Source organism: Malurus melanocephalus, unplaced genomic scaffold (genome assembly GCF_030028575.1).
Source record: "Malurus melanocephalus ecotype Western Australia unplaced genomic scaffold, MMel_1.1 scaffold_16, whole genome shotgun sequence".
Taxonomy (NCBI): Eukaryota; Metazoa; Chordata; class Aves; order Passeriformes; family Maluridae; genus Malurus; species Malurus melanocephalus.
In genome coordinates, this window is record NW_026623248.1 from 3,598,066 (window position 1) to 3,623,403 (window position 25,338).

General features: G+C 36.5%; 2 protein-coding genes across 5 annotated transcripts in view; one reads left to right on the forward strand and one right to left on the reverse strand.

The window, feature by feature from the left end:
* IKBIP (IKBKB interacting protein) lies at nt 1-8,007 on the reverse strand. Of its 2 annotated transcripts, none has more exons than XM_057385918.1 (4): nt 7,766-7,998; nt 5,952-6,180; nt 5,158-5,275; nt 1-1,359 (listed from the first exon to the last, which is right to left on the reverse strand). In XM_057385918.1, the coding sequence occupies exons 2-4, from the start codon at nt 6,143-6,145 to the stop codon at nt 604-606; spliced, it is 1,068 nt and encodes a 355-aa protein (XP_057241901.1). In that variant the 5' UTR covers nt 6,146-6,180; nt 7,766-7,998; the 3' UTR covers nt 1-603. The 2 variants fall into 2 exon arrangements, with proteins under 2 accessions (XP_057241901.1, XP_057241893.1); XM_057385910.1 differs by lacking the exon at nt 1-1,359 and adding an exon at nt 1,366-4,244 and having other exon boundaries at nt 7,766-8,007.
* A 42-nt stretch (nt 8,008-8,049) lies between these two features.
* APAF1 (apoptotic peptidase activating factor 1) overlaps nt 8,050-25,338 on the forward strand; it is a 32,050-nt gene continuing 14,761 nt past the window's right edge. Inside the window, exons 1-15 of one of the 3 annotated variants that reach the window (XM_057385898.1) lie at nt 8,050-8,306; nt 9,297-9,438; nt 9,723-9,912; nt 11,189-11,386; nt 12,386-12,569; nt 15,288-15,400; nt 15,922-16,053; nt 16,441-16,679; nt 17,228-17,395; nt 18,190-18,321; nt 19,997-20,110; nt 20,693-20,871; nt 22,302-22,428; nt 24,293-24,418; nt 25,025-25,156. In XM_057385898.1, coding sequence (XP_057241881.1) covers nt 9,301-9,438; nt 9,723-9,912; nt 11,189-11,386; nt 12,386-12,569; nt 15,288-15,400; nt 15,922-16,053; nt 16,441-16,679; nt 17,228-17,395; nt 18,190-18,321; nt 19,997-20,110; nt 20,693-20,871; nt 22,302-22,428; nt 24,293-24,418; nt 25,025-25,156 — 2,172 coding nt within the window. In that variant the 5' untranslated portion in view covers nt 8,050-8,306; nt 9,297-9,300. The remainder of the gene's footprint in view (nt 8,307-9,296; nt 9,439-9,722; nt 9,913-11,188; nt 11,387-12,385; nt 12,570-15,287; nt 15,401-15,921; nt 16,054-16,440; nt 16,680-17,227; nt 17,396-18,189; nt 18,322-19,996; nt 20,111-20,692; nt 20,872-22,301; nt 22,429-24,292; nt 24,419-25,024; nt 25,157-25,338) is intronic. The other 2 variants (XM_057385890.1, XM_057385882.1) reach the window with 2 other exon arrangements.

The following is a 25,338-nucleotide window of genomic DNA, read 5'->3' on the forward strand; positions in this document are numbered from 1 at the left end:
ATTTACAATTACAAAGCCTCAGACAAAGCCTTATACAAATTATTCCATCTAAATGCGTGACAAGCTTTTGGCAAGGCATCAGCAACATTTCTGATCATTTCTTGCTTCTGCGCATTTACCTCATTAAATATTATTAAAAAAAGAAATTAGTTTACAAAAATCATAGAGTGAATATGTTAAGTGCTACTGTTGTTTGACTACCTCTTGTTTAGGTGGAAACCATAATTTTATTCCTTCCTTTGAAGTGGRAAAGCAAAACTGGAGATCTGTCATCCATGGGTCCTGCTTTCTTCATGAAAGCAAACTCTAAAGAACATAATTTCATGCTTTAACACTGCTTCATTGTAAAAACCAAGTAATTTATTAATATATAGTATCTGTCATTCTTCAGAAAGACAAATACACASAGAGACATACATTTTTTTGTTCACTACCTTGAAATAAGTATSACTTTTCCCTGTCCTTTTCAAAGGAATAGAGCAAATTTCAGATTTAGGTGTGCTTTTAAATCAAGTCTTTAAATATTGTCGATCTTCTCAGTACTACATATGATGGAGTTAACACTCCTCAAACACTGTTGTTTATGCAGTGGCCTTTAAGTGATCAGTTAATGTCTGAAATCTTAGCTATTTCATCTTTCACATCCTTGAGCTCTGTTTGAACTCTTGTTAGATTGACCAATTTCTCATTCAGTAAAGCAATTTCCTTCTCCTGTCGTAACACCTCCTCCACTAATCTTCCTATTCTCAGTGTTAGGTCATTTATTAAGGGCTCCAAGATGGCAAATTCCTTCTTAACTTTGTACATCTTGGGTTTTAAATCATTTGCAAATGTAACTGTCTTCAGAACTTTTGCTCTGTCACCTTCAAGATCCAAAAGTCTATTGGAATGCTTGTTAAAATCACTTCTTAACTCAGACATTGCTGTCTTAATTTGCTCGATCCTTCTTGCATTACTGGATGCCAGGCTTTGTATTTTTGTGCTTCGGTCAATGCTACTGGTAAGGAGGTCACCTATATTTTTAACTGTTGCCTTTTCACCTTTTTCTACTTTATCTTCTAGTGTTTGCAAAGAATCTGTCAGAGCAGTCATTTCTGAGACTAGGCCTGAAATGCGCCTTATGTCAGTTTTTACTGTCACAATCATCAATGTTATGTTTTTTGCTACAGAAGCTGCATTCTGTTCAGCGCTTGAAACTGCATGAACAAGGTTTGTTAAATTCTTCTCCAGTTCTTCTTGTTTTTTAATTATGTTGCTAGACCATGTTTTCATTGTATAAATATCTTCCTGYAGATGTTTAATATGAGATATCATTTGAAGATCTTCCAGCTGTTCCATTAAGTTCCAAGTCTTTTCACACTAGAAGGATACAAAAATATTTCTAGCTTAACAACTCAGTGTCAAAATTCAAGCTGTATTTTAAAGAAATATCTTACTATTCTGATATTTAAGTACAAACCGTCTATCTAGGAAATAAACTTGTGTTGCAACACAACCAAAAAAAAAATCTTATCAGTATACATAACAAATGTTACTGCTTCTTCTATTACAACAAAAAATTACAATAAGGTGCTATATAACTTTCAAAGGTGACCTCTGAAAACAAGTATTTTTAACTCTTCAATAGTGCTGGTCATCCCTCAATAGCTCACAACTTTTTGCTCAAAAGCAAAAGAAYGAAGTTTAGGTTGTGGAAAGTTGTGCTTGTTTCCTACTTAATGCCTTCKAAGGATGAAGATTTCATGTTTGATATTCTGTATACTCAGCTTTCAGTAGGGTTGAGATTGATGAAAGACATTAAACTAAGGAACATACCACTGGCAGCTGAGCCAGCCTGCCCCAAAAAGCTGTGAAGCAGAAACACAAGAACTGGAACACACTTGTGGGAAGTATTTAAAGAGTTTCTTTACATAATAGTTTTACCTAGTAGGACATGGAACACTAAAATATTTACTCTGTACCCTTTCTGGAAGAACAGTTTATTTTAAATTAGATTATGCACCAGGACAGGGAAATTCCCTACAATATATTTTTATTTTGACTATGACTGTAAACAGACACGAACTTATACACAAGTAATAAATATATGAAACTGATACAGCTTTGTAACTTTGAAAAACACTGGTTTCCTAGTCTCTTGAATAGGCCATGKTATCTGTTCAGTGAAGATTTTTCAGTGGAGTTCTAGAGAAGTAAATGTAAAAATACAGAATAATGTAAGTGTGATTAAGTCATAAATGTTATGGGTTTATACTCTTTCTACTAAGCAATCTCCTTTCCTGAGAACTACAAAATTATCAAGACAATAAGTCTGCAGAGAATTTATGTTGTTCCTGAGGTCCAAATTTCAATGAACAGCTATGAGGCYTATGAGGCAGTAAAATACCATGCAAGTAGATCTATGAATATACTGGATATTCCCTGCCCCCAAGAACATAACTCCACTGATTTTGTTAATTACTTTTGCAGCTCTTGGTTCAGCAAACTTTGGGAAACAGTGCCAGTCACACTGTTAATCTTTGTTTTTCTCTGAAATGCAAAGCAATACTAGACATCATGTAATGCCTAACGAAAAGCATCCTACAGAAGGTTAAAATTTRTTCCTAAAGCACTAAACAACCCCACAAAAAAACTCCAACCCCCCAAACTAATACAGTGACTGATCATGCCAAACATGTAAATTAAATGATGGAGGAAGAATTTAAAAAGAATAACTTAGTAAGAACTTCAGTCTGTGTGTAGTTCAATGACATTAATGGCAGAAGAAAACAATGCCAGTGATTTTAGGAAGTTGGAAAACACTGGGAATGTAGTCTAAGTATACCAGCTGCTATGTAAATACCAGCTGCTTACAAATACCAGGACAAGATAAGGGTCTGAGCAGGGAGTACTTCACTAGTGTCTTCTGTAAGGGTATTGTATCTAAGCTTCAGGTGTTTAAAATGCGCTCAGTGCTTTCCTGCAGCACAAAACCATTATGGTGTACAATACACTAATGGCAAGGTACATGTATTTCTACTGAGAAATCAGTGATTAATTGTTCATTGTGGTACAAGCCCATGGAAAATAATACAAAAAGTAACAACAAAAGAAACTAAGCAGTGAAAACTAAATAGAAATTAAAAATATGACCTTGTTTTCCCCTCAAATCTAAATAACGTGCTTCAAGTTAATTTTTAATAAAAATTATCTTTTCATAAATAAGCTGAAAATAATTCTTAATTTAAGAAAGTATTTCTTTCCTTCTTCAACACAGKATTACTGTCTTGCTCTGCAGCCTTTTTCTCAGCCTTTCAGGCTGATCCAACGTCTCTCGATCAATGACAATATTTCAGCTATCCTTGACATATGTTGAAATGACATTATTTATAAAAAAGTGCTTTTTCATCAATGAAAAAAAAAACTTAAGTCCAAATTCACTTGTCCCCATTCTAGTCATTTTTTAAGTTAAAGCTTTCTGAAGTTGTTTCTCTTGCTTTTGAAGATACTGTTATGTCAGGCACTGTTTCTAGAACAGCTATTTCATGCTGCATTTGGAACAAGTTGCCATTGGACTGCAGGCCTTCAAGAACCTTCTGCATCGCTGTTGTATCAGAAACAGTTTTCAACATGTCGTTTTCCACAGTGTACAGCTGTGTCTTCAAGTCCTGTATCTTCTTCTCCATACCAAGCAATTCACTAGACAATCTAAGAATAGAGTGAATAGCGTTTTCAATTGTTGGCAAATGGGACTTGCACTCCTCAATTTTAGGTTCATAGTTTGCAAGTTTCTGATTCAGGTCTGTGTCCTTGGCTACCAGACTATTCTGTTCTTCTTCTAGCTTTTCAACCAACTTTGCATTCAAATCCAGCTTTTGTTCAACTCTAGACAATTCATCATCTTCTTGCTCTTTTAGTGTTTTAATATTTCTGGCTGTACTGCCTTCCAAATCTCTTACTCTTTCTGACAGGGATTTAATTCTTTGGTCAACTTCATTAATTTTGAAAGTAACATCTGTATGTATGAACTTTGCTTCAGATTTTAAACCAGTGGCATTTGAKTTCATTTCATCCAAGCTTCTTCTCCAGGAATTTGTAACATTTTGGAACTTCTCATTAATGCTCTGCATCTTTAGAGAAAGCGTCTGTTCATTGTTCTGAATATCACTTATGATGTTATGAAGAGAAGGTATTTCTCGTCCAAACTCAGTCATCGCAGAGACAGATGAGGCAACATCTCGCAGGATACTTTCAGAAGACTGAAGCTGCATTTACAACACAAAACAATGTCTGTGTCTACTTAACAAAAGTAAGAATAGAAAACCATTTCCATTTATTTAAGAGAGAAGAAAGTCTCTTAGAAACCATTGTACTTATTACAAAGCTCCTCCATGATCTGTTTCCATGTCTCATCTTTAAAATATTGTTGATTAACCTAACATGAGAAAGTTACAGAAAAAAGTATGTCTGTTGTTCAACTTCTATAGAATACATGCAATTTTCTTTGTTGTCAATCCCTTATTTTCCATGTTTGGTTTTTTTTGGTGTCCAAAATATAGTAAATTCCATGCCAAGTTTTTCAATCTGAAGTGTAGTATATAAATATCCAAATTATTTATATTATATAAATATCCAAATGAATTATTCTGAGATCAGCACTGAAACAAAATCACTGGCATGAGCCATACTATGCTACCATCATTATCTGTAAGATGTCAGGAATAACTCAGCAGCCAGCACAGCTTTTCTACATGATAATGTCACACATGTTAGTTTTTTTTCATTATCATATTTTCTTATCTACCACTTTATCATGTCTTCATATATTAGAACAGTACATCAAAATGCCTGTAAATATTCCTCAAATCAATATATGTTAGAATCACATGCAAATGAGGACTGGTAGAATGAAACCCATGTATACATGTAAGTTCTTAAAAACTATTTAATTTCTGAAAAATAATACTGAGATACAACCACTATATACACAGAGTTGAACAGTGGCAAAGATTGACATGTTTTGTCACATGAAATAGTCTTTAAAGGCCTATTCATAGTCAAGTAAAACAGATTATGAAAACCTATTTTAAAACAGTCAGTTAAATTAACAAAATAGCAATGAAGTAAAACATGACAAATGTTCACCAAAGATTATCAAATTAAGAYGTTAATGATTACCTTTTCAGAAATTAAGTTTACTTTATTTCTCACATCCAGGATTTTTTCAGCTTCCTGCTGTAAGAAATTGTATTTTCTTTCCAGATCAGCAAAGTGACCGGACTGCTCAAATAGAAACCTGCAAATTGCAAGTAAATAAACAGAAAACATAACTACTCAATTAGCATATATTAAGTGTTCCAGGACCAGAGATTTGTGTTCACAGAATTTGCTAGATTAATACATGACAGAAATAAAAAAGGATTTAATGAAGTTGATCTGTCTTGGTACTGCAGTTATCTTCTAAAAGAGGAGGAAAACAAGGAAGYGTCCATAGATTCTTTGCTTTTACACTGCATGCTAAGGTAACTAAGGTACTGATCTTGCTAAGATATTCTAAAACATCTTTAACAAAGATTTTTACCTTTAATTAAAGACTCCACCTGAGGAACAGTTTATCACACTGYTGAGCAAATTATTTACAAAAAACTCAATTTCACTTCTTCTTTCCAATTATTTACTGCCTGCCAAACGAGCACTTACAGTCAGACTTGYTGGCTCTTCAGAAAGATGTCATCTCTAAAGCAGGTATTTAGAATTCATGAACAAGGCACCTTCAACATGATGTAACAGATGGAGCTTCTACAGTAACTCACTGTAAAGTAATGTTTCCATGCTCAAGAATATTGCTACTCTTTCCTTGATCCTTCTGGCTTTGACAAGTGTCTTAGCCCAAACACTCAGTACACATGTAAATCATACAGCCCAAAGAATACAAAACAAAACACTAAAATCTGCTTTAGAGAGTTACCTACCAGGTCACCACCAGGCAAATAGTGAGAGAAATGACACTCAAACTTGTCCGTGAGTCCATCCAAAAGGAACATGAATTATTGCTGGTCCTGGGACTTGCCAGCTTCCCAAAATTACTGTKCTTCTCAACCTTTTGTGAGCCTTCATTTGTCTTCGATGAAGAAACAGCTTTTTTCCTTGCCTTAATTTCAGACATTTTGTGGTTTTAAAAAGCAAAAGCAAAAGAGAGAGCTAGAAAAAAAAACCCATAAAAGATTAGTTTTTACTTGTTAATTTTTAAACATCCTCAAACATAAACTTTTGCTCTTTAAGTACACAAATACACCCCCAAAAATGTTGCTTTTGGCATTACTGTGCTTTCTGGTTATGTGAACTTCTGTAAAGTATCATAATGCTTTCACTGTCTTTCTATATTACAGAGCATTGCTTTCATATTTTCTCCAACTGAACTGACTTTTCAAGCTTAAGCTAATTTCACCTTCCCAAAAGTATTTTATCTCTTGTAGAATAAGCTATTTTAAATATATATTTAAAATCACAAATACTAGAAGCATATTTCTTTTTGTAGCTGATGAATGTCACACGTTCATCTGCAATTTCACTGATAAACTTGTGTTTTACTTGTAGATTTCTTAAAAAAATAGTTATTATCTACACCACACTAAAAGGGGAAAGTTAATTTTTCAATTTTAAAAAATAAAATTGCAAATCGAACTTTAATTTAGAAATAGCTCTGTTATAATGATTTCATGACATCTGTAAAACTACAAACACAGTTAATAAAAAAAAAAAAAAAAAAAAAAAAAAAAAAAAAAAAAAAAAAGCCCCAAAAAAAAAAAAAAAAAAAAAAAAAAAAAAAAAGAAGTAATGTCTTCTTGATAAAATTAAGCTCAGAATAGATTGAGGGAATATGAATCTCCAGCTCATATTTTAACCAACCAAGTGGAAGTACAGAGTGTAGTTTTTAGGCCTAAAATCTTTCACTGTGCTGTTCAAAATAGACTTGATCCTTGGCAGAGATGCTTTAGCACAATTCGAGATTAAASTGTTGTGCTGGGGTTTTGGATCACTTTGCAGCATGCCGCTTAGTTCAATGTCAAAATATAAATATTTGGAGAAATTTACATATTCACATACAGGAGTAAAGAGCATTGTTTAAATTCTAATCTGCCATGCAAGTAGCTTAGAGATGTTTGAGTCACAGTACTAGGAAACATGCTCTGAGCTTGAAGTACGGAGGAAAAAAAGGGAGTTTTGAATTGCAGTTAGGGAAAGAGTTTAACGCAGAAAAGCTCTTTTAAAAGGACGGCTTCAGCGCGCAGTTCAGGGCAGTCCAGAAGGATCCGCAACTCCCCACAGATCTTCCCGGACCACCGGTCTCCACTTCCCCCAAAGTGACCGACTCTCCCCCCACGTCCCCTAAAGTGACCGACTCTCCCCCCACGCCCCCTAAAGTGACCGACTGTCCCTCTGCTCCCCTAAAGACACCGACTGTCCCTCTGCTCCCCAAAGTGACCGACTGTCCCTCTGCTCCCCAAAGTGACCGACTGTCCCTCTGCTCCCCTAAAGTGACCGACTGTCCCCCCGCGCCCCTCAAAGTGACCGACTGTCCCTCTGCTCCCCCAAAGTGACCGACTGTCCCCCCGCTCCCCCTAAAGTGACCGACTGTCCCTCTGCTCCCCCAAAGTGACCGACTGTCCCCTCGGCCCACGGGGCTCCCCGCACGCCCGAACCCTCGGCCAGCCTTGCCGGCCCTCCGCACCGCCCGTCCCCGTCCCCATCCCCGTTCCCATCCCCGCTGCCGCGCTGGCCGTACCCGCGGCGCTCCCGCGGCCTCAGCTGAGGGGGGAGGAGGCGGCCGAGCCGCCCTGCTCCGCAGGCACCACGTTTACAGGCCCCGCGGCCCCTCCTCCGGCCGCCACCGGCGCATCTCCGCCCGGTGCGCCATCTCCGGGCCCGCCCGCCGCCACTCCCCCGCCGCGGGCAGGCGAGCGAGCCCAGCGCACACAGCCGGGGCTCGGCGGCTCCGCGCCGGCGCGGCAGCGGGGCTTTGTTCGGCGGCGGGCGGGACGGCAGCGACAGGGGCCGGGCCTGCCCCGCCCCGGCCCGGAAGAAGGAAGCGCTGGGGGCGCCGCATTCCCGGGAGCTGAGGGGCAGCGGCTGCTGCTCGGGGCTCGGCGGGGGCTCGGCGGGGGCTCGGCGGCTGCCGGGATCCGCGCTGCCCGCAGGTGAGCGGCGTGGCGGACACGGACGGACCGCGCCGGGCCAGGAACGGTTCCGCCTGCGCGGGTACGGGGCGGCGGCGGGCTGAGCGCCTCGGTTTGTGTTTCGTTCGCGGCTGGCGACAGCGGYACGGTGTGAGTTAACCCTTTGTTTTGGTGTTGTGTAGCGGTTTCTTTTGTATTTGCTTCACGTGTGGCATTATTACTGTTACTCGGTTTTCGATCGGGAAGCTTTCGCGTCCCGTTTCCTCCGCGACGCGTTGGGATAAAGGTAGGGTGGAAGGCTTTCCTAACTACGTAATTTTCAGTGAAAATAGGAAATTCTGTCAGTACGGCGGAAGACGCGCTCCATTATAGACTTATCCAAAGGCAGCTGTTCTACATCTCCCCCGCTCCTGAAGGAGAGCGTGCCGGAAAAGGCGAACGCTTCTGCAGGCACCTGCCTATTGCTCTGTGGAGGAGTTTGAACTTGTTTATGGAGCTTTCCGGGCAGGAGTGTTAAAGGAGAGAGAGTTTTGATCGATTTGGACTCTCGGGGGCAACTGATCAGTTCTGAAAAACATTTACCCTGTAGTCAGTAGTTTTCACCTTGTGTTGTCTTCTGACATTTGTTTTTTATGACATGGAGGAAGAATGCAAGTTTAGAGCCGTGTGTCAGATGCTGACAAAGGAAGGTATAGCACAGTCAGTGCTGATGGCTCCCTCTTCCATCATATGTCAAGCTCTTGGGTCCTTGTATGAAGTCTTGAACTTGGAGACAACAATGCGTTTATTCCGTGCAATGAGACCAGTCCTCTTTCTCATCCTGTTGTCCCAATCACATGACTTAGAAAAAATTGAGGGATGTTCTGGGTGCAGAGAAGACCTTTTCATAGAGACATTTAGCAAGTTCCTAGTATATGAGATGCTTGTAGTCTGTGGTTTTGTAGTTCTGAAAAGATTCATAGACATAAATTTATAGGGATGGGGAAAATAATTTGTGTTTTCAGAATTAGCAGATGCTTTGCTACTGTTGACTTAAACACCAAAATTCATAAGCAATTTGAAAACTTTTCCTTGTGCTTGTAAGTTGTGTTCTCGTTCTGACTTGACTTCCTTCCCCTCACCTTCTTTTTCATACTGAAGAAATATGGATGTCAAGAGTAGAAACTATTTGCTTATGAATCGTCAAGCATTGGAAAATGACATCAAGACTTCTTACATTATGGATCGTATGATTTCTGATGAAGCACTAACATTACAGGAGGAGGAGAGAGTGAAGCAGCAGGTAGAGTCATCTCTCACTGCTATTTATCTTCCTAGTCTACTCACATATTTTACCATCCTTTTAAAAAATAGTAATTTCTGACTATCCTGGATTTGTCAAATTCTAAAGTGTCTGCCTAACACGCAGTTTTTATTGCAATTCATCAGKTTAAGAACTTGGTAAGTCAAAGGCTGTAAGCTTTTGTAACTTAAATTTCTGCAACTCTAAATKATCTATAGTTTACAGAGTGATAGATTAAATGATTGCTAAGTTAGTTTTGATAATATCTCTATTTATTTTTCTAGAGTACACGGAAGGAACGAGCAGCTATGCTAATTAACATTATTCTTACAAAAGATAATAATTCATATCGATCCTTTTACAATGCACTGATTCATGAAGGGTACAGAGATCTTGCTGCACTTCTTCAGGATGGCATGCCTGCCATCTCATCTGGTTACAGGAAGAGTTCAATGGATGGAATGACTTCCTATGGTCAGTATAACTACAGCAATCCCTGTGCTTGAGTGTGAAGACAAGTTGTCTTTTATATTCCTTAGAAAGTGACTGTGTGTAATATCTGTTCAAATGAAGAAGCAGTTGGTGCATTTAGTTGTTTTGGTAGCATAGTGGTCACTATGTTTGTATTTCATGTCCTTAATAGGGCAGGAGAGCTACARCAGTTACAACTTATATTGGTTATCTTCAAAGTGTTCATATTGAAGAATGTTTATTTTAAAAGACAGGAGACTTGAAGCTCTCATGGTTTTCTCTATTTTGTATCATTTTTGTTGTAAGTGAAAGAAAGACTCTTATTTGTATGTATTAGAGATTGAATCTAATAAAAAAAACTTGTAGCCTCCAAAATTCTGATATTCATCCTGAAGAGTAATCTGTAATCTCTCAATCTACATTCCAATAGTTGTTCTAATTATTAGGTTGCTTAATTCTTTCTAGCAGGTCTTTTAGTTACCCTACATAAGTTCTTAACTTTTACCTTCGTTGTCATTGGTATTATCTTTGACTGACATCAAATAAACTTGTAGTTCCTAATGGGAAGAGCCTAACTGCATATGACTAACTGCCCTATTTACTGCTACTCTACATTTAGTAAGTGTCAAAGACATGTGGAGTTTAAGGTTATCTTGGATAACCAAAGTTTAACAGTTATGTCACTCCTTATGGCCACAAAGTGGACAGATGAAGCACACATTTCCTTTACTGTTATGCTTTACCTCTTCTTTTTCTAGAGGTAAATTCAGATTTTATGTGTCTCAGCTTAAATCAGTGGAAGTCTTGCCTGGACCCCCGTGCTGTGCTGTTAAGTGCCAAGGACAGGCCTTACACAGCATCCTTTCTTTTCTACTGCATCCACAGTGGGGTACCTTCTGGTCGAGATAGTGACCTGATTGTTGGGTATAGTAGTGTTGAGCTCCTATGTTTGCAGTAGTTTCCACAGGAGTTTTAATTATCTTTTCACTTCTAGRTATTAATGTAACGAGCTTTCCTCATGCAGTTATTTATTTGAGCACTGTTTTAGGTAGGGACCCAGTTACCTGAGAAGTAATTTATTTCTAAAAAGCRGTATTTTTTCAGTATTTGGTGTTTTGATTCCAGCAGGTTTTAGGGCATTTTTATGGAACATGTGGTGGGGAGGGAGGGGAGGGAGCCCAGTAGTTGTTTTGGGTAAAGAGTTGTTTTGGTTGCGTTTGAAGGGGCATCACATTTAGAACTCACTTTTTATTTTGATGTTTCTTGTTCTTAACTTTAGTGAAGACCATTCTCTGCGAAGGAGGCGTACCACAAAGACCAGTTGTGTTTGTCACTCGGTCTAAACTGGTAGATGCTATTAAAAAGAAGCTGTACTGCCTGGGAAGTGAGCCAGGCTGGGTCACAGTTTATGGAATGGCAGGCTGTGGGAAGACTGTTTTAACAGCAGAAGCTTTAAGGGATCCACARCTCTTGGAAGGTACTTCTGGAAAAACATCTGTGTCTTTATAAAAATCACTATAGGTATACACATATTGGACTTACATGATGCAATATCACAGTCATCTTGAAAGTGATTTAGATACCTAAATTTCTTAGATGATTTTGAAATAYTGGCTTTTAGTGTTCTCGGTCCACTAAGTATTTCATTAGTTTATAGAAAAAGGTTTTGAATAGTTTTTCACCTTAGGATCTGCATTGGTTTATGAGAGTAGATGCATCCTTAATTAATTTTAAAATGTTATTTCTGTTAGTGCAAAATAATATATCTAGTTACACTCATTTGGGGCATTGCTTGTAAAATCCTCAGACTCCTGTCCTTGCTATGTGAGTTAAAAAAAATCTTGTTCTAACTTTTGCWTCTATGTTAATAGTGGTAGTCAGTTATGGGTGATTAGTATTGCCTTAGCTTAAAGCAGATCATAGATGAAACCATATAAATGCATTTTTTCTATTTTATTTTTTTCCCCTGCAAAGGACACAAGGAGGAGAAAGTAGGATGTGGCATTAAAAAAAAACAAAACAATGTAGGGATAAGTCCTATAGCATCCTCTGCTGCAGCTGACTCTTCTAGATGTCCTCCTGATCACCATTTCAGGATTATTTTTACACTCCAAACTCTGAACTTTTGCAGTACTACAGGGTTAGAAATAGAAATGCTAAGACTACCAGAAGGATGGATGCAGAAGGGGCTTTGTAGGGACAGGCAGGAAACCACATAGAAAGGAGGGACAACAGCAGCAATGATKATGTGAAATTTCTGTGGGTGCTTGTCCTGTAAAGTCTGTTCCTTTAAAAGCAAACAGTAGTGGTCTTGTAGAACCACCCCTTGGTGTAAATAGTAGAGTTGCAAGGAAGGCTTGCAATAGACTTTACAGGTTTGCATTTTAATTAATGTTGACTTACTACTGTCAGTTGCTATTAAATATTGAAAATTATTTAAAATGTACAGCATGATTAATACTGCTTTTCTTGTTAGATTACTTTCCAGGAGGAGTACACTGGATCTCTGTTGGGAAACAGGACAAAGCAGGGCTCCTAATAAAACTTCAGAATCTCTGCAGTAGGTTGGAACATGACTCCACTCTTTCACAAAGGCCACCACTCAACATCGAGGAGGCTAAAGATCGTCTTCGTTTGCTGATGTTACGCAAATACCCCAGGTGGTGTCAGTAAAATCAAACACTGTTCTTTTAACTGATGAAACTTTGCAGAATAACTTTGATCTGATCATCTCAAGTGTCTGTTGTGGTTACATGTGTCTGTGGTGTGTATTTTTTTTTAAACCAACTTCCTAACTTAGGCTAATAAGACTTCTACTAACATAGTATATTACCACCTGTACAGGAGACATATTTGCTTGGAAAAGCAAAAGTGAAATGGTGGAAGATGTGATTGAATAGTGAAAGATGAGAACAAACAATTGGAAATAAGGATTGCTCTAACTTTCAGTGTTCTCATTGTGTGTGTAGAGTGCTTTACTGATATATGAGGATCATACAGCAGAAAAGAGGGTGTGTATCACTGCAGAAAATTCTTCCATTCCACAACAACCGATGTCTTTAAAAAGTGGTTGGTCTAGAGGTAGCAAAATGAAAGGTTTTCATGATGTGACCAGTTACTGCCAAGAAACCAGGGAAACTGTTCAAACTTCAGGGAAAGTGACTTGATTTAATTAAGCAGTATCTCAGTCACTACACAACATTTTTCATCATTGAACAACAGTTTTTGTTATTTGTTGAGGATTTCATTACTACCTGGGAAAATCTGTCCTAAACTAAATAAGCCTGCTCCTCAGTGAGGTATCTTGGGAATAATATTCCAGCCTTGTGATCTTTGTAGATAACAGAGTGGAATACTGGCATTTTGTACAGGGGGGAAAATAAGTCTTTCTTGCGGAGCAAAGATGTGAAAAATATTGCCAGGTCCTCCAAAAAAAATCTGTTTATCTTTTTTTTTCTTCCTTTTTTTTTTTTTTTTTGTTTTTTTTTTTAGATGTGAAAAATATTGCCAGGTCCTCCAAAAAAAATCTGTTTATCTTTTTTTTTCTTCCTTTTTTTTTTTTGTTTGGTTTTTGTTGTTGGTTTTGATGTTCTTTGGTTTTGTTGTGGAAATTGTATATGAAAAGTACAAGTGACACTTTCAGCTAAAAGTGCTGAAGTGACTTTTCCATGAAGGATGTGAAGTGGTTGTCTCCACTRACACATTTCCATTGTTATTTCTTGTTTATTAACAAACAGAACAAACCAAAACTCTTCAGTACAAAAGTGGGCATGAGAGGAAGTAGAGGAGAATGTACTGGGGAGTAAGTAAGGTTCATAGAGGGTGGAGATGTATTGGAAACAAAGTTTCACTGGCTCTGAATGTTGGGAAGGAGCTGGCGCTGYTCTGGAATTCTCTTTGGTGGCAAGAAGTCCCTTTACCAATATCTGGATTCAGGCAGCCAACCTAGTACATCTCTCGAGAATAAAGTAATTAGACAAAGGATTCAGATTGTGAATCCAGTATGTTTCTTGGGATGAAAAAGTTGATGCTATGATATACTTTGAAATAAGAAATTACAGAATTTAATCTCTTGTGATTGTTACCACAGGGTTTTTGTATTTGTTGGTTTGGGGTGCTTTTTGTTTGTTTTCTTTGTTCTTTCTTTTAAGGTTTTTTTAACCTTAAAATCTTAATTAAGATTTACAGTTCATTGGTGTGACTGGAGGAGAAAAATCACTGGTGATTGAGAGTGAATGAGAGGACTTTGAAATGCCCAGATTAAAAACATAAAATCAGTCTGTAGTTCATGCCACCCAGCATATTTTCAAGTGTGAAAGTGACACAAATAAGTCCTTTATGGCTGTGATAGTATTATTGTGAACCCAATGATTTATCCAAAGGTTATTAATAGAGGAGTTGTATAAAAATGAGATAGGGATATCCAGGACTTCCATGTATTTTTGGAAATGTGGTATGATGTGTATGCCCTTCTTTAAGGAGGATCAAATCATTATTTACAAGCTTTGATGGTGTGTCACTTAGCTGAACAAAAATGCGGAAGTTTTGTCCTGCTTCAGTGGGAATCGGACAACTTAACCAATAACTACTGAGGCTGAAAATTCCATCCCTTAAAAAAAAAAGCTAGTAAATGTAAGTAATTTGTAGGAATAGGTGTCGATAACTGAAACTCACTGAATGCAAATAACTGGTATTTCTTTTCATACGTCTACTTGCCCAGTTAGTCTTTTTGACTCCTTGCTCCCTTAAAACCAATTTTTWAAAAATAGATTTCAGTAACTTCTGTCATATATAGGCAGGTGTAGGGAAGTCTGCTGTACATTATTTTGGTGAGATTCCATGTAGGAACCTACAAAAGTGGCTAGCCATAGGGTTTGAATGTGTAGTCACTCTAAAATGTCTTTTATGTAAAAAGAGCCTTGCCTTCCAAGACAATTGCTTCATAAGAGGATTAGTTTAATATAGCTTTCCAAAGATAGAAGAACAAAACTAAAATCTCCTGAGTCAAAAGGAAATTGAAATGCTTTCCCACAAAGTTTATTACTAGCCTGTGCCAAACAGTTATCTAGTCTCATATAACTGTTTTCTTCATTTATGATACCTAATGACTTAAAACCAGTAAATATTTCTGGTTGTCCTGACATCTACTAGTGGAAATATTTCTTGAAACAGTGTTGTTCACCTGCTCCTCTTAGGATGTTTTCTAGACCATTTACCAGCTTTGTTACCCTTCTCTGGACAGACTGTTAAGATATTCTACATACTAACGTAAAAAAATTATGCAGTGGTATTTTATAAGTTTTGAAAATGTCCTTTCATTATTAAAATTCAATACTTTATCATTAATAGTTGATCTGAAATATTTCTTCTTGCACTAGATCTCTTTTGGTCCTGGATGACATTTGGGATTCCTGGGTGTTAAAAGCATTCGATAATCAATGTCAGGTTCTTATCACCAGCAGAGACAGGAGTGTAACAGATGCTGTGGCTGGTAAGGAACAGTTTCCTCTCCTGCACCACAGATTTTTTGTGTCTGTGTCTGCAATTTGTTCATGTGAACTTTCAATATAATCTGATAGAATACATCAATTTATGCATGAGTGGCAAGGTTTTAGAATTCTGCTCTGTAAGACTTCATGCTCTTTGTGAAATAGGTGTTACATGTTATCCTGAAAGTTATATGTTTACATTGAAGAGTGCAATGGTTCTCAACAGAATAATTTAATCTCTGTGACACAAATGCTATGATTGTGACACAATCTCTACACTATTCAGCAGTGACTAACTGTAATGCATTTTTAATTATTAGCTTATAGTTTATTTTTTTCCATGTATAAGTCTGTAATGCAAGCTGATTCTGGTCAGTAGAATTTATACTCCTCTTAGTCCTATGAGATACTGTGCAAGAAATCATGAACCAGGTCCTTTGCTCCAGATTTTACTTGRAAAATACTTCGAGTTTCCATAGGGTTTTTTGCATTTGTTGCATTTTTTCCATGTTTCTGTTTCTAGGCAATAAATACGAGGTTCATGTGGAAAGTGGACTAGCACATGAGAAAGGATTGGAGATTTTATCCCTGTTTGTGAATATGAAAATATCAGAACTGCCAGAACAAGCTAACTGCCTTGTAAGAGAATGCAAAGGTATTCTAATTGCTGTTTGTCATACCATTTGCAATGAATGTGTTATTTTCCTTCCATATTTTGACTTAAAAATAGAGATATAATACTGTTAAGTAAAACACAAGTGGTTCTTAAATATTTTGGGGGTTATTTTAAGCTAAACAGAAGTCTAATGTTGACTTTTGAGTAGTTTCTTTCAGTGTATTTTCCCTCTGCACCACAATTGCACTTACATTTGGTGAGCGTGCAGATGTCTACATGGAGTGCATATTTTATTTGTCTCTTCTCCTTCACATCTCAAGAATTTAATCATTTTATTGGCAAAATTACCTGATTCAGATTTTGACCATCAGCTCTTGGATTGTGTTCCTTGAAGCCCTCTAAAATTGCTTTCATCTTTTCCTTCAGGTTCTCCTCTTGTGATATCCTTGATAGGTGCATTGCTGCGAGACTTCCCCAACCGCTGGGAATATTATCTCAGGCAGCTGCAGAACAAGCAGTTTAAAAGAATAAGAAAATCTTCCTCTTATGATTACGAAGCCCTTGATGAAGCAATGTCCATAAGTGTTGAGCAACTGGATGACAATTACAAAGACTACTATAAAGACCTCTCTATCCTCCCCAAAGATGTTAAAGTGCCTACTAAGGTAATGTCAACAGTGCGGAAATCTTGTAATTTTTGGTGAGATACAAACAACGACCTTAAACAGTTCTTAAAATTTATGATTGTCAAGTATAACTTCTGCAGTATGTAACTTAATAATAATTGCCAGATTGGATAGATTTGGTTCATTATGGTATCACAACTTATATTGTTAGTAGTCAAACTAAAAGGCTCATAACTGAATAAACAATCATAAAGTTTAAGATTAACATGCATTCTGTATCTTGTTCTTTAATTAGATTGTGATTGAGCTCGCTCAAAGYGTAAAAACTGTTAAGTGGAATTTGTCTTCTTTTATGGACACCATAAATCAGCACAAATAGATGAAGATAGGTTAACTTATAATATCTGTCTTGTGCTTTGGTGTGAAGGAATTGGCAACTTAATGAATTGATTATCTTTGTTATGTGTCTGTATCTGTTATTATGCATTTTGTGGTCAGTTAATTGGTAGCCTTTTATAATATACATGTAAATTGTATTATGACTTGATTCTGATTATTTTCTCTGTCAATGTGTTAATATTTTTTAGGTTCTCTGTATTCTTTGGGATATGGAAACTGAAGAAGTTGAAGATATCCTACAGGAATTTGTCAACAAATCACTGTTGTTCTGTGATCGTAATGGGAAGTCGTTCCATTATTATTTACATGATCTTCAACTTGACTTTCTCACTGAGAAGAATCGCAACCAGCTTCAGGTAGCATATCAACTAATACTTTCAACATTACTCTCCAAAGTTGAGCATCTTTCAGAAAATGATGCTTTGTTAGGTTGTATCCTGAGTGGCTTCATAGCATAGGTCCAAATCAAGTTTAACTTAATGCTGACTAAATAAAAATACTTATTTTCAGCTTGAAACTGTGGAGTGAAATATTGATGGTTGCATTTTGCAGCTAAGAGGCTAAAATGAGGAAAACTCTATATCCATTATTTCTCCATCAGATGTTTCCAGCAGGAGATGTAAAGCTCTACTGCTGATACCAAAGACATCAAGACCCTACCTGAAGAGGAAATTCATTCTCTAATGCAGAGAAATGCATTTTGCTTCCTTTTTTTCTAATTAAGGCAGTACTTTCAGGAGGATGACCCATAAGATGGACCCAATTTCAGTTCTAAAGAAGGCAGAAAGAGTAGATAAGAAGAATAGCAAATTTTWAGACTTGCTTAAGATCTACATTTGTAAGGCTCCTTTTCTTGTTGGCTACCCACATTTAACGTGAAGAGAGATTTGGTAGCTTATCTCAATTATCTCAATAATCTTCTCAAAGGAAGGTTGACAGCTTGATCTTCTGTCTTTTAATATTCAGAGTATGTTTCTGGAGAAGTCTTCAATAAATTAGATTAGGTGTACAATTTTGGAAGGCAAGCTTTTTAAATTTCATTTATTGATGTATTACTATTGAGAAATAATATTATTCCTCAATGCTATTTACAATATAACAATACGTATAATTCCTCAATACCATAAATGTGTTTTTCTTCCCATTGCAGGAGCTCCATAAAAACATAGTAAATCAGTACAAGAAATACTACAAACTCAATACACCTGTTCTGTCTCAAGAGGATTGCATGTACTGGTATAACTTTCTAGCATATCACATGGCAGGTGCCAACATGCAGAAGGTGGGTTCTGAAAAAAACCTACTTTATTTCTACTCTATTTCCCTTTGTATCTTGTCTTTTCAACCAGTTCTTGAGAAGATTTCCTATTTTATACCATAATAGCTTGTGTTTTTATTTTCCTTTTCAAGAAGYTTTAATAAGAATTCTTCTCTAAACCTCTTTGAAAACCCAAGCTCTATTTATTGTCCAATCAGAATTTCATCAGTTACTTTATCTTCAGAAGTCTTGTTAGTTTTTTCTTCTTATGATATACAGATCTGTGTGTAAAAACTGATTATCTGATTTYAATAGCAAGAAAACCCCATCAAGAGTTAGATGGGCAAGTCTCTTGTTTCCAGGATTGGTGCCTTTAAATAATTGCTGCCATTTTTGCCAAATACTGTTCTTTAGATACTGAGCTAGTATGAGATGCAAATCATGCAGAAAGATTAATAATTAGTAGTTTCACTTGAATTTGAGTTTCAGTGCATTGAATTGCATTTGATCCTTGTTGTTAATTGCTTTATTTCACATGTACTCAAACCTTTTCATCTGGGCTTCTTCCAAGATGGCTYATATAGTACACTTTGTGTATTTGTCTCTTATAGGAACCATCATAATAATGTTTGCTACAAATCCAGGTGTTTTGGATCATATTTATTTCATTATCTTAGTTTCTTTAGTTACAACGTGTTGTGAAAATGTTTTTATTAGCAGCCTTTCTACATTTTGTAGAATTAGCTTCTCAGAAGTCTTTAGTGTTGCTCATTATGACTGTATGCTTCCTATAGCTTATATTTTATGTATCACTTATTTTTCATTATTTAGACATGATTTCTGTTTGTTGGAAGAGTAATAAAGCTGGGRGATATTCCTTTTCCCWGTTTAACCATGATAATCTGTTAATCCTTATGGTATTTAMTGATTGTAAATTGGAATACACTTTAAAGCTGTGCAGTGTTGTTGCTAAGCAGTTTTTCTGAAGGAGGTCTAAAGAAAACATTGGACCAATACTTGTTAAAGATGGTCATCTAACTAGTAGGGGTAAAGAAAAGGTACAATTTTTTTTTTGTCCGAGTGTTTAGTAATACTGACAGACCTTGGCTGCCCTGCCCCCTGGTTTGGAGGACCATGATTGTGGGAACAGTGGCTTTTTATTTGTCGACACAAATGTGAAATTGTATGGGTCTGGCTCGATCAGCTGGATGTTCACAAGTCCTTAGGGCTCAGGTGATGCAACCCAGAGCACTGAGGGAATGAAMGTGCCTTATGGCAGGATTCCCTTGATCATCTACCAATGGTTTTAAGAGTCTCAGCATYTCTTAGAAAGATGAACAGTTACTATTAGCAGTGATCTTTGCTAGAGTGGACTTGAAGAAGCTTTTTAAGAGTTAAAAAAATGGATCTTGTGTGCTGCAAAAGTCAAGAATTACTTTGTATCTCCATCCTCTATCAGACTAGCTGTGTCAAAGAGCTGTCCTTTGCKTTAAAACACATACTTAGCCTTCTATGCACAGAATTTTTATACCTGAACAATCAAGATGGAGGAAGCAGGAAATTATAGAAGTTTTCAACTGGAGACAGTTGTACCAAAGTGTATTAAATACCTGATGTATTTTCTGTGTTTTTCTTTTTCCCCCTGAGTGGATTCTGTTGTGAAACTTATGCTCTGAACTTGAATTTGTGTTTCTTGTAGGAGCTCCGTGATCTTATGTTTTCTTTAGATTGGATTAAAGCTAAAACAGAACTGGTAGGGCCTGCTCATCTGATTCATGAATATGTAGARTATAGCTCTATCCTGGATCAAAAGGTATGATACTAAAAGGTAAATGATCAGTCTGTTCCAAATACAATTTTCTATTTTGTAATTGCATTTTGTTGACTGTATGTATGGCAGGTATATAGAAAGCTTAAAAAACTGAAGCATAAAACCAATATTGAATTGAACTTTAACTTGGAGAAGATAAAAATGAGGGAAACTCAGTTTTTTTGTTTGAGTTTTAACTTCAGTGTGTAAGTGCTTGGCCATGGAACTCAGTAAYTGTAGTGATCGATACCTAGTGGTGGGTACATGAGGTACTCTGCTTTTGAGGAGGTGTAGAATTATGCTGACCACTTGGAATTGTCTTTCTGATATTTCACACTGCTTGTTGAATAAATCACTACTGGCAATATTCTTTGGTTGAAAAATAAGGGTATTATGATTTTTGAATAGGATAATGAAGTATTTCAATCTATTGTATGTGCTTGCTAATAGAACATACTAGAAAAATAGAGCTGAGTGCTTCTGTAAGAATATTAGCTGTATGGAAATTTAGAAAAGCAAAGGGCACCTAGGAAATAAATCCTAAGATAAATCTAGGTTATCAAATATAATCTGCTCTGTATTTAGGACAGCACAGTGCGTGAGAATTTCCAGGAATTTCTGTCTTTAAATGGGCACCTTCTTGGACGGCAGCCGTTCCCTGACATCATACAGCTGGGTCTGTGCCAGCCAGAGACATCAGAGGTGTATCAACAAGCCAAGCTGCATGCTCAAAGAGAAACAGGAACATTTTATTTGGAGTGGATGTAAGTAGCTGCAGTCCAACTGCTGATATGCTGATCCCTTGACCAAGGAAATTAATTTAATGTACAACTAAATACAATGTGTGGCTAATAGAAGGACCTTTGTAAGAACTTCTGGGTTTTTTTTCTGGGGAAAGAAAGTGTAGTAGTTTTCAAGAACTTGTGGGAGAAGGGAAGCCCACAACTTAGTAATAATTGCCTTAAAATAAATTGACTCATATATTTACTTCTGTATTCAGTTATTGTTCCTCTTAAATAACAATGCAACAATGAAAACATGATACTTTGAAACTTGTTTAAATAATTTTATTTTAAAGTTAGAATTATAATGCAAGTATTAGGTATATTGGAATATGTTTTTAGGTTTTAAAGTRAATTGTGGCTTTTAAAAGGTGAGCACTGGTGCTAATTTGCAAAGTTTTTTTAAGTATGAGATGGAAAATACTTTGTAATCTCTACACAATCTTGACATTTCTCCTATTTAAATAATTCTTTGCTGTTCTTGTATTTTTGGAAGCTATTTAAGGAAAAGGTGTACAGATCTAAACATTTTCCCAGCCTTGTCCAACCATCAGTTGACCAATAGCTCTGAATCTGTTGGATCTTTCTCTTCTGATATTTGTAGTGCTTGATGGTTGTAAAACAGAGTGACTCCATGTCAAGCAGTTATAGTAAGAGCCAAACAGATTTGCCTCCTCTTTGAATATTTGGTTATTTTATTTAGCAAAACTGTTTTGAAATTGACTCTTCCAAATTGTGCAATCTCCAGCTGGTTCAGGGTTTTCACCTTGGATGTAGGAGGCACACTGGAGAATGTGACTGAAATCAACAGAAGAGAGAGAGATGTTTTGGTCATTCATCACCTGTCATTTCATTACAGTGACAGCTTTCTGTTTTAAGATCTGGCTAAACATGATGATTATTTGCTACTAASTCTTAAGTTGTTGAAGTGAGGCATGAGTCACCTAAGATGTGTTAGATTCTGTACTTAATCTCTAAATGAAAAGTGGTGATAGTCACAGATCTTGTTTAATTATCGAATATTGTATCGAGCCATTGTCATTAAAATGAAAGAAATTTGTGAAGATCTAAACAAATTTACAAATGTTTTTGAATATCCTTGAAAAGGAAGAGCTCTCCTGCAGGAGAACAAGAATTCTCAGGAAAAAGGGTTATGTTTGGAAATAGCATATTTCAGATCATAAAAATATTACTTTTCTTGATCTCTAAGCTGTAACTGTTGAAGCACAATATAAACTTTGGAGTCAATGTTGGAATTTGTGTTTCCTTTATTAGWTCAGCATGAAGGCTGAGAGGTAAAGTATAGTGGGTTGGTTGTTTTGTTGTTATTAAGCTTGCTGCTCAAGATGTGTGAAAAAGTCTTAGAGGTGATTTTGAATAATACTCATTTAAATAATTGTCTTACGCTGTAGAAATAAAAAATCCCTGAAAAATCTCTACCGTCTGGTTGTTCGTCCGCATAGAGATGCAGTGTACCACGCCTGCTTTTCTAAGGATAGACAAAGAATAGCATCATGTGGAGCTGATAAAACCCTTCAGGTAAGATACCTGTGCATGAGTGAAAAGAGATGGAGCATACCATTTCAAAAACATTTGTTAAACAGTCCTGTCACTTTTCTTCTGTTGCTGTGTGGAAACATTTGGATCTAGATCATAATTGGATACAAATTATTGAAAGGATATATTTCATAAACATCAAGTTTCATGTTTAGAATAGAAAGTGTTATCTTCTAGTTCAAGAGCTAAAGGGTGTGATTTTAGGGTTTATACCCTCACTGCCRTAATGTGTGAACATGATGCCTTTAATGATATGGAAGAGGTTACAGCCTAAGTAATGCACCCCGGTTTATTTCATATTTGCTTGCAAAAAAAATGTTATTTCCACTCACAGTAGACCTTTTACAGTACTGAGAAGCAGTGAGATGTCTTAGTTACAGCTTTACTATTTATATGGGATGGTCATGGACATCATGCCACTTTGGTGTTTGATTAGTGAAATGCTTTAATGCAAAAGAAATATAACTGGAGAAAGCCCCTGAAGCTGAGGACAGTATTAAATTGGAAACAGGCCCAAAGTGCTTAAAAAGCAAATTAGAAGAGACAGAGAGGAACGTGACTTATATAAATTTGCCAGCAGTCTGCCTGGAGGGGAATCAGCCAGCTCTCAAGGAAACTAGCTCCTATATTCCAGACAGCCAAAGGTAAGAGAAAAGARCAGCTTTGYTGCAAACTTTTGATATYATTTTGGATGCTTGAGAAGTTGAGTACTGAGTTGCTGTTCATTTGGCTACCTAATGTATTGTTACTGGGTTTTTATTTGCTTGTTTTATTTGCTTATTTATCTCCTTTGATTAAGGAGATGCCTGGTGAATGTAGTCATGCTGTGCTGCACTTACTRTGCTGGGCTTCTGTACTTGATGGCCTCATTGACACTGCAGATTGCTTATTTTTTTTCTTAATTTTACACCCCCCAAAAAAAATCTATGGATTGCAATTCCATTAAAACTGCACTTTTGTTGAAGGAATAATAGGAAAATGAGCCATGACCCATTTTTCATTTTTCAACTTTGAGTTTACTCATGTTTTTTCTAATTGTGGCTTAAAACGGAATGAGGATTTCTAGATTAAGAACAGATACTTTGCAGAACTTACTGTGAAAATTTCCTGTTATTTCGGTATTTAGGTTCTTATTCAAACAAATACCAACCATTTAATTGTCATTGATATTTCTGGTCAATAAAAAGTAAAGGAAAAAACAGGGATTCCACAGTTGTACTATACTGAAAAGTGCTGTGAAGAGAATTTTGTGATTTGTTTTAATAATTAAGAATATGTAACCTAAGGTGGAAAGGGAGACGTGATTTCCACCCATCCCAGATTATGAAGAAATTGATTAATATGTAACACTTCTCTTCACCTGTCCTTTCATTGCCTATATCTAATATGGGATTGAAATGTGTCATCCTGTCACTTTTTCCCTACTTATTTTTGTGGTTTTATTTCTCCAATCATCAATTTCTGTTGAAATTCTTACTTTCTACAGAAGGATATCCCATTCATATAAAACTGGAATTTCTAGTTTTAAGAAAAATTTAGATTTTGTTAATTGATAGTGTTTTGCAGTTACTATTACAAAATACTGTGAAAGAGCATGGCCCTTGRCTTAAAGGGTGAGTGAGARCAGAATTTTTTTWAAATCAGTTTTCACTAATKCTCTAACAATTTCTATCATCCTTGCAACATTTTATAATTATGTTATTGTCCTTGACATGATGAATGCTTTCAAAAGTAAACCCATTTTTTTAAGAGCTTACATAAAGAGAGCTGTTTGAGATACAATGAGCTCTTACATGTGTTTTTAAATTGTCTTCAAGTTACAAGTTTTTACTGTTGCTTGTTTTAGGTGTTCAAAGCAGAAAGTGGAGAGARACTCCTGGAGATAAATGCCCACGATGATGAAATACTCTGCTGCGCTTTTTCTGCAGATGGTGAATTTGTAGCAACTTGTTCAAGTGATAAAAAAGTGAAGGTAAGGGAATGAGGAAGAAGGAATTACTTTTTCAAGATGCTAATACCAATTTCTGTTTAACCAACTCTGCACAAATTCTTAAGACTAAAGGTGTTTGAAACTGTCTTAAATATTGCATGGATAATTCAATATTTGACAAACAGAAATCCCCCACTTGTTACGTAATTACAAAAGATGTTTAATGTTAAGATCATACGTGCAGAATTACCTATTGATTTTATTTGTGTTATCAGCTGTTTTTTTTTTAACTAGGAGTGTAATGTGTAAGTTCAATTCTATTCATAATATGAGATGGATCTATCCATAATACCTTTTTCTTTTCTGTTACCTGTGAAATACTGTTTTTTTAAATTCTGCATTATAATAGCAAAATCTTGTTGAAATTCCATAATTTATCAGATTTCAATCTGAATTATGACCTTTCCGTTAATAATATCTAAATCTTTTTTCAAATATATAGTTTTTCTCTTCATCCTCAAAACGTTTTTGAGGTGTTATTAGGAATGTTTTAGGGCTTCATCTGTGTTTCAACATGGTTTTCAGATTTTTTTAAGTAATTACTTTAAATCTATTTAGAAGTCTTTCTCATCTTTCAATTCTGCCTAGGTCTGGAATTCAAGAACAGGCCAGTGCATGCGARTATATGAAGAACACTCGGAGCAGGTTAATTGCTGCCAGTTCAATAACAGTAGTGGTCGGTACCTTCTGGCCACCTGCTCAAATGACACTTACATCAAAGTAAGTGGAAAASGTTGAGATTATTCTCATTCTGTTTGTCATAACAGGATAGTTTTTGATGTATAAAYACATCCAAACACTGTAGTTAGTACAGTCTCAGGAGATGCTTTGAATGTCTGAGTCTGCCACATTGGAACAGGTTGATTTAGAAGAGATTTGTTTAGAATGATCATTGTTATACT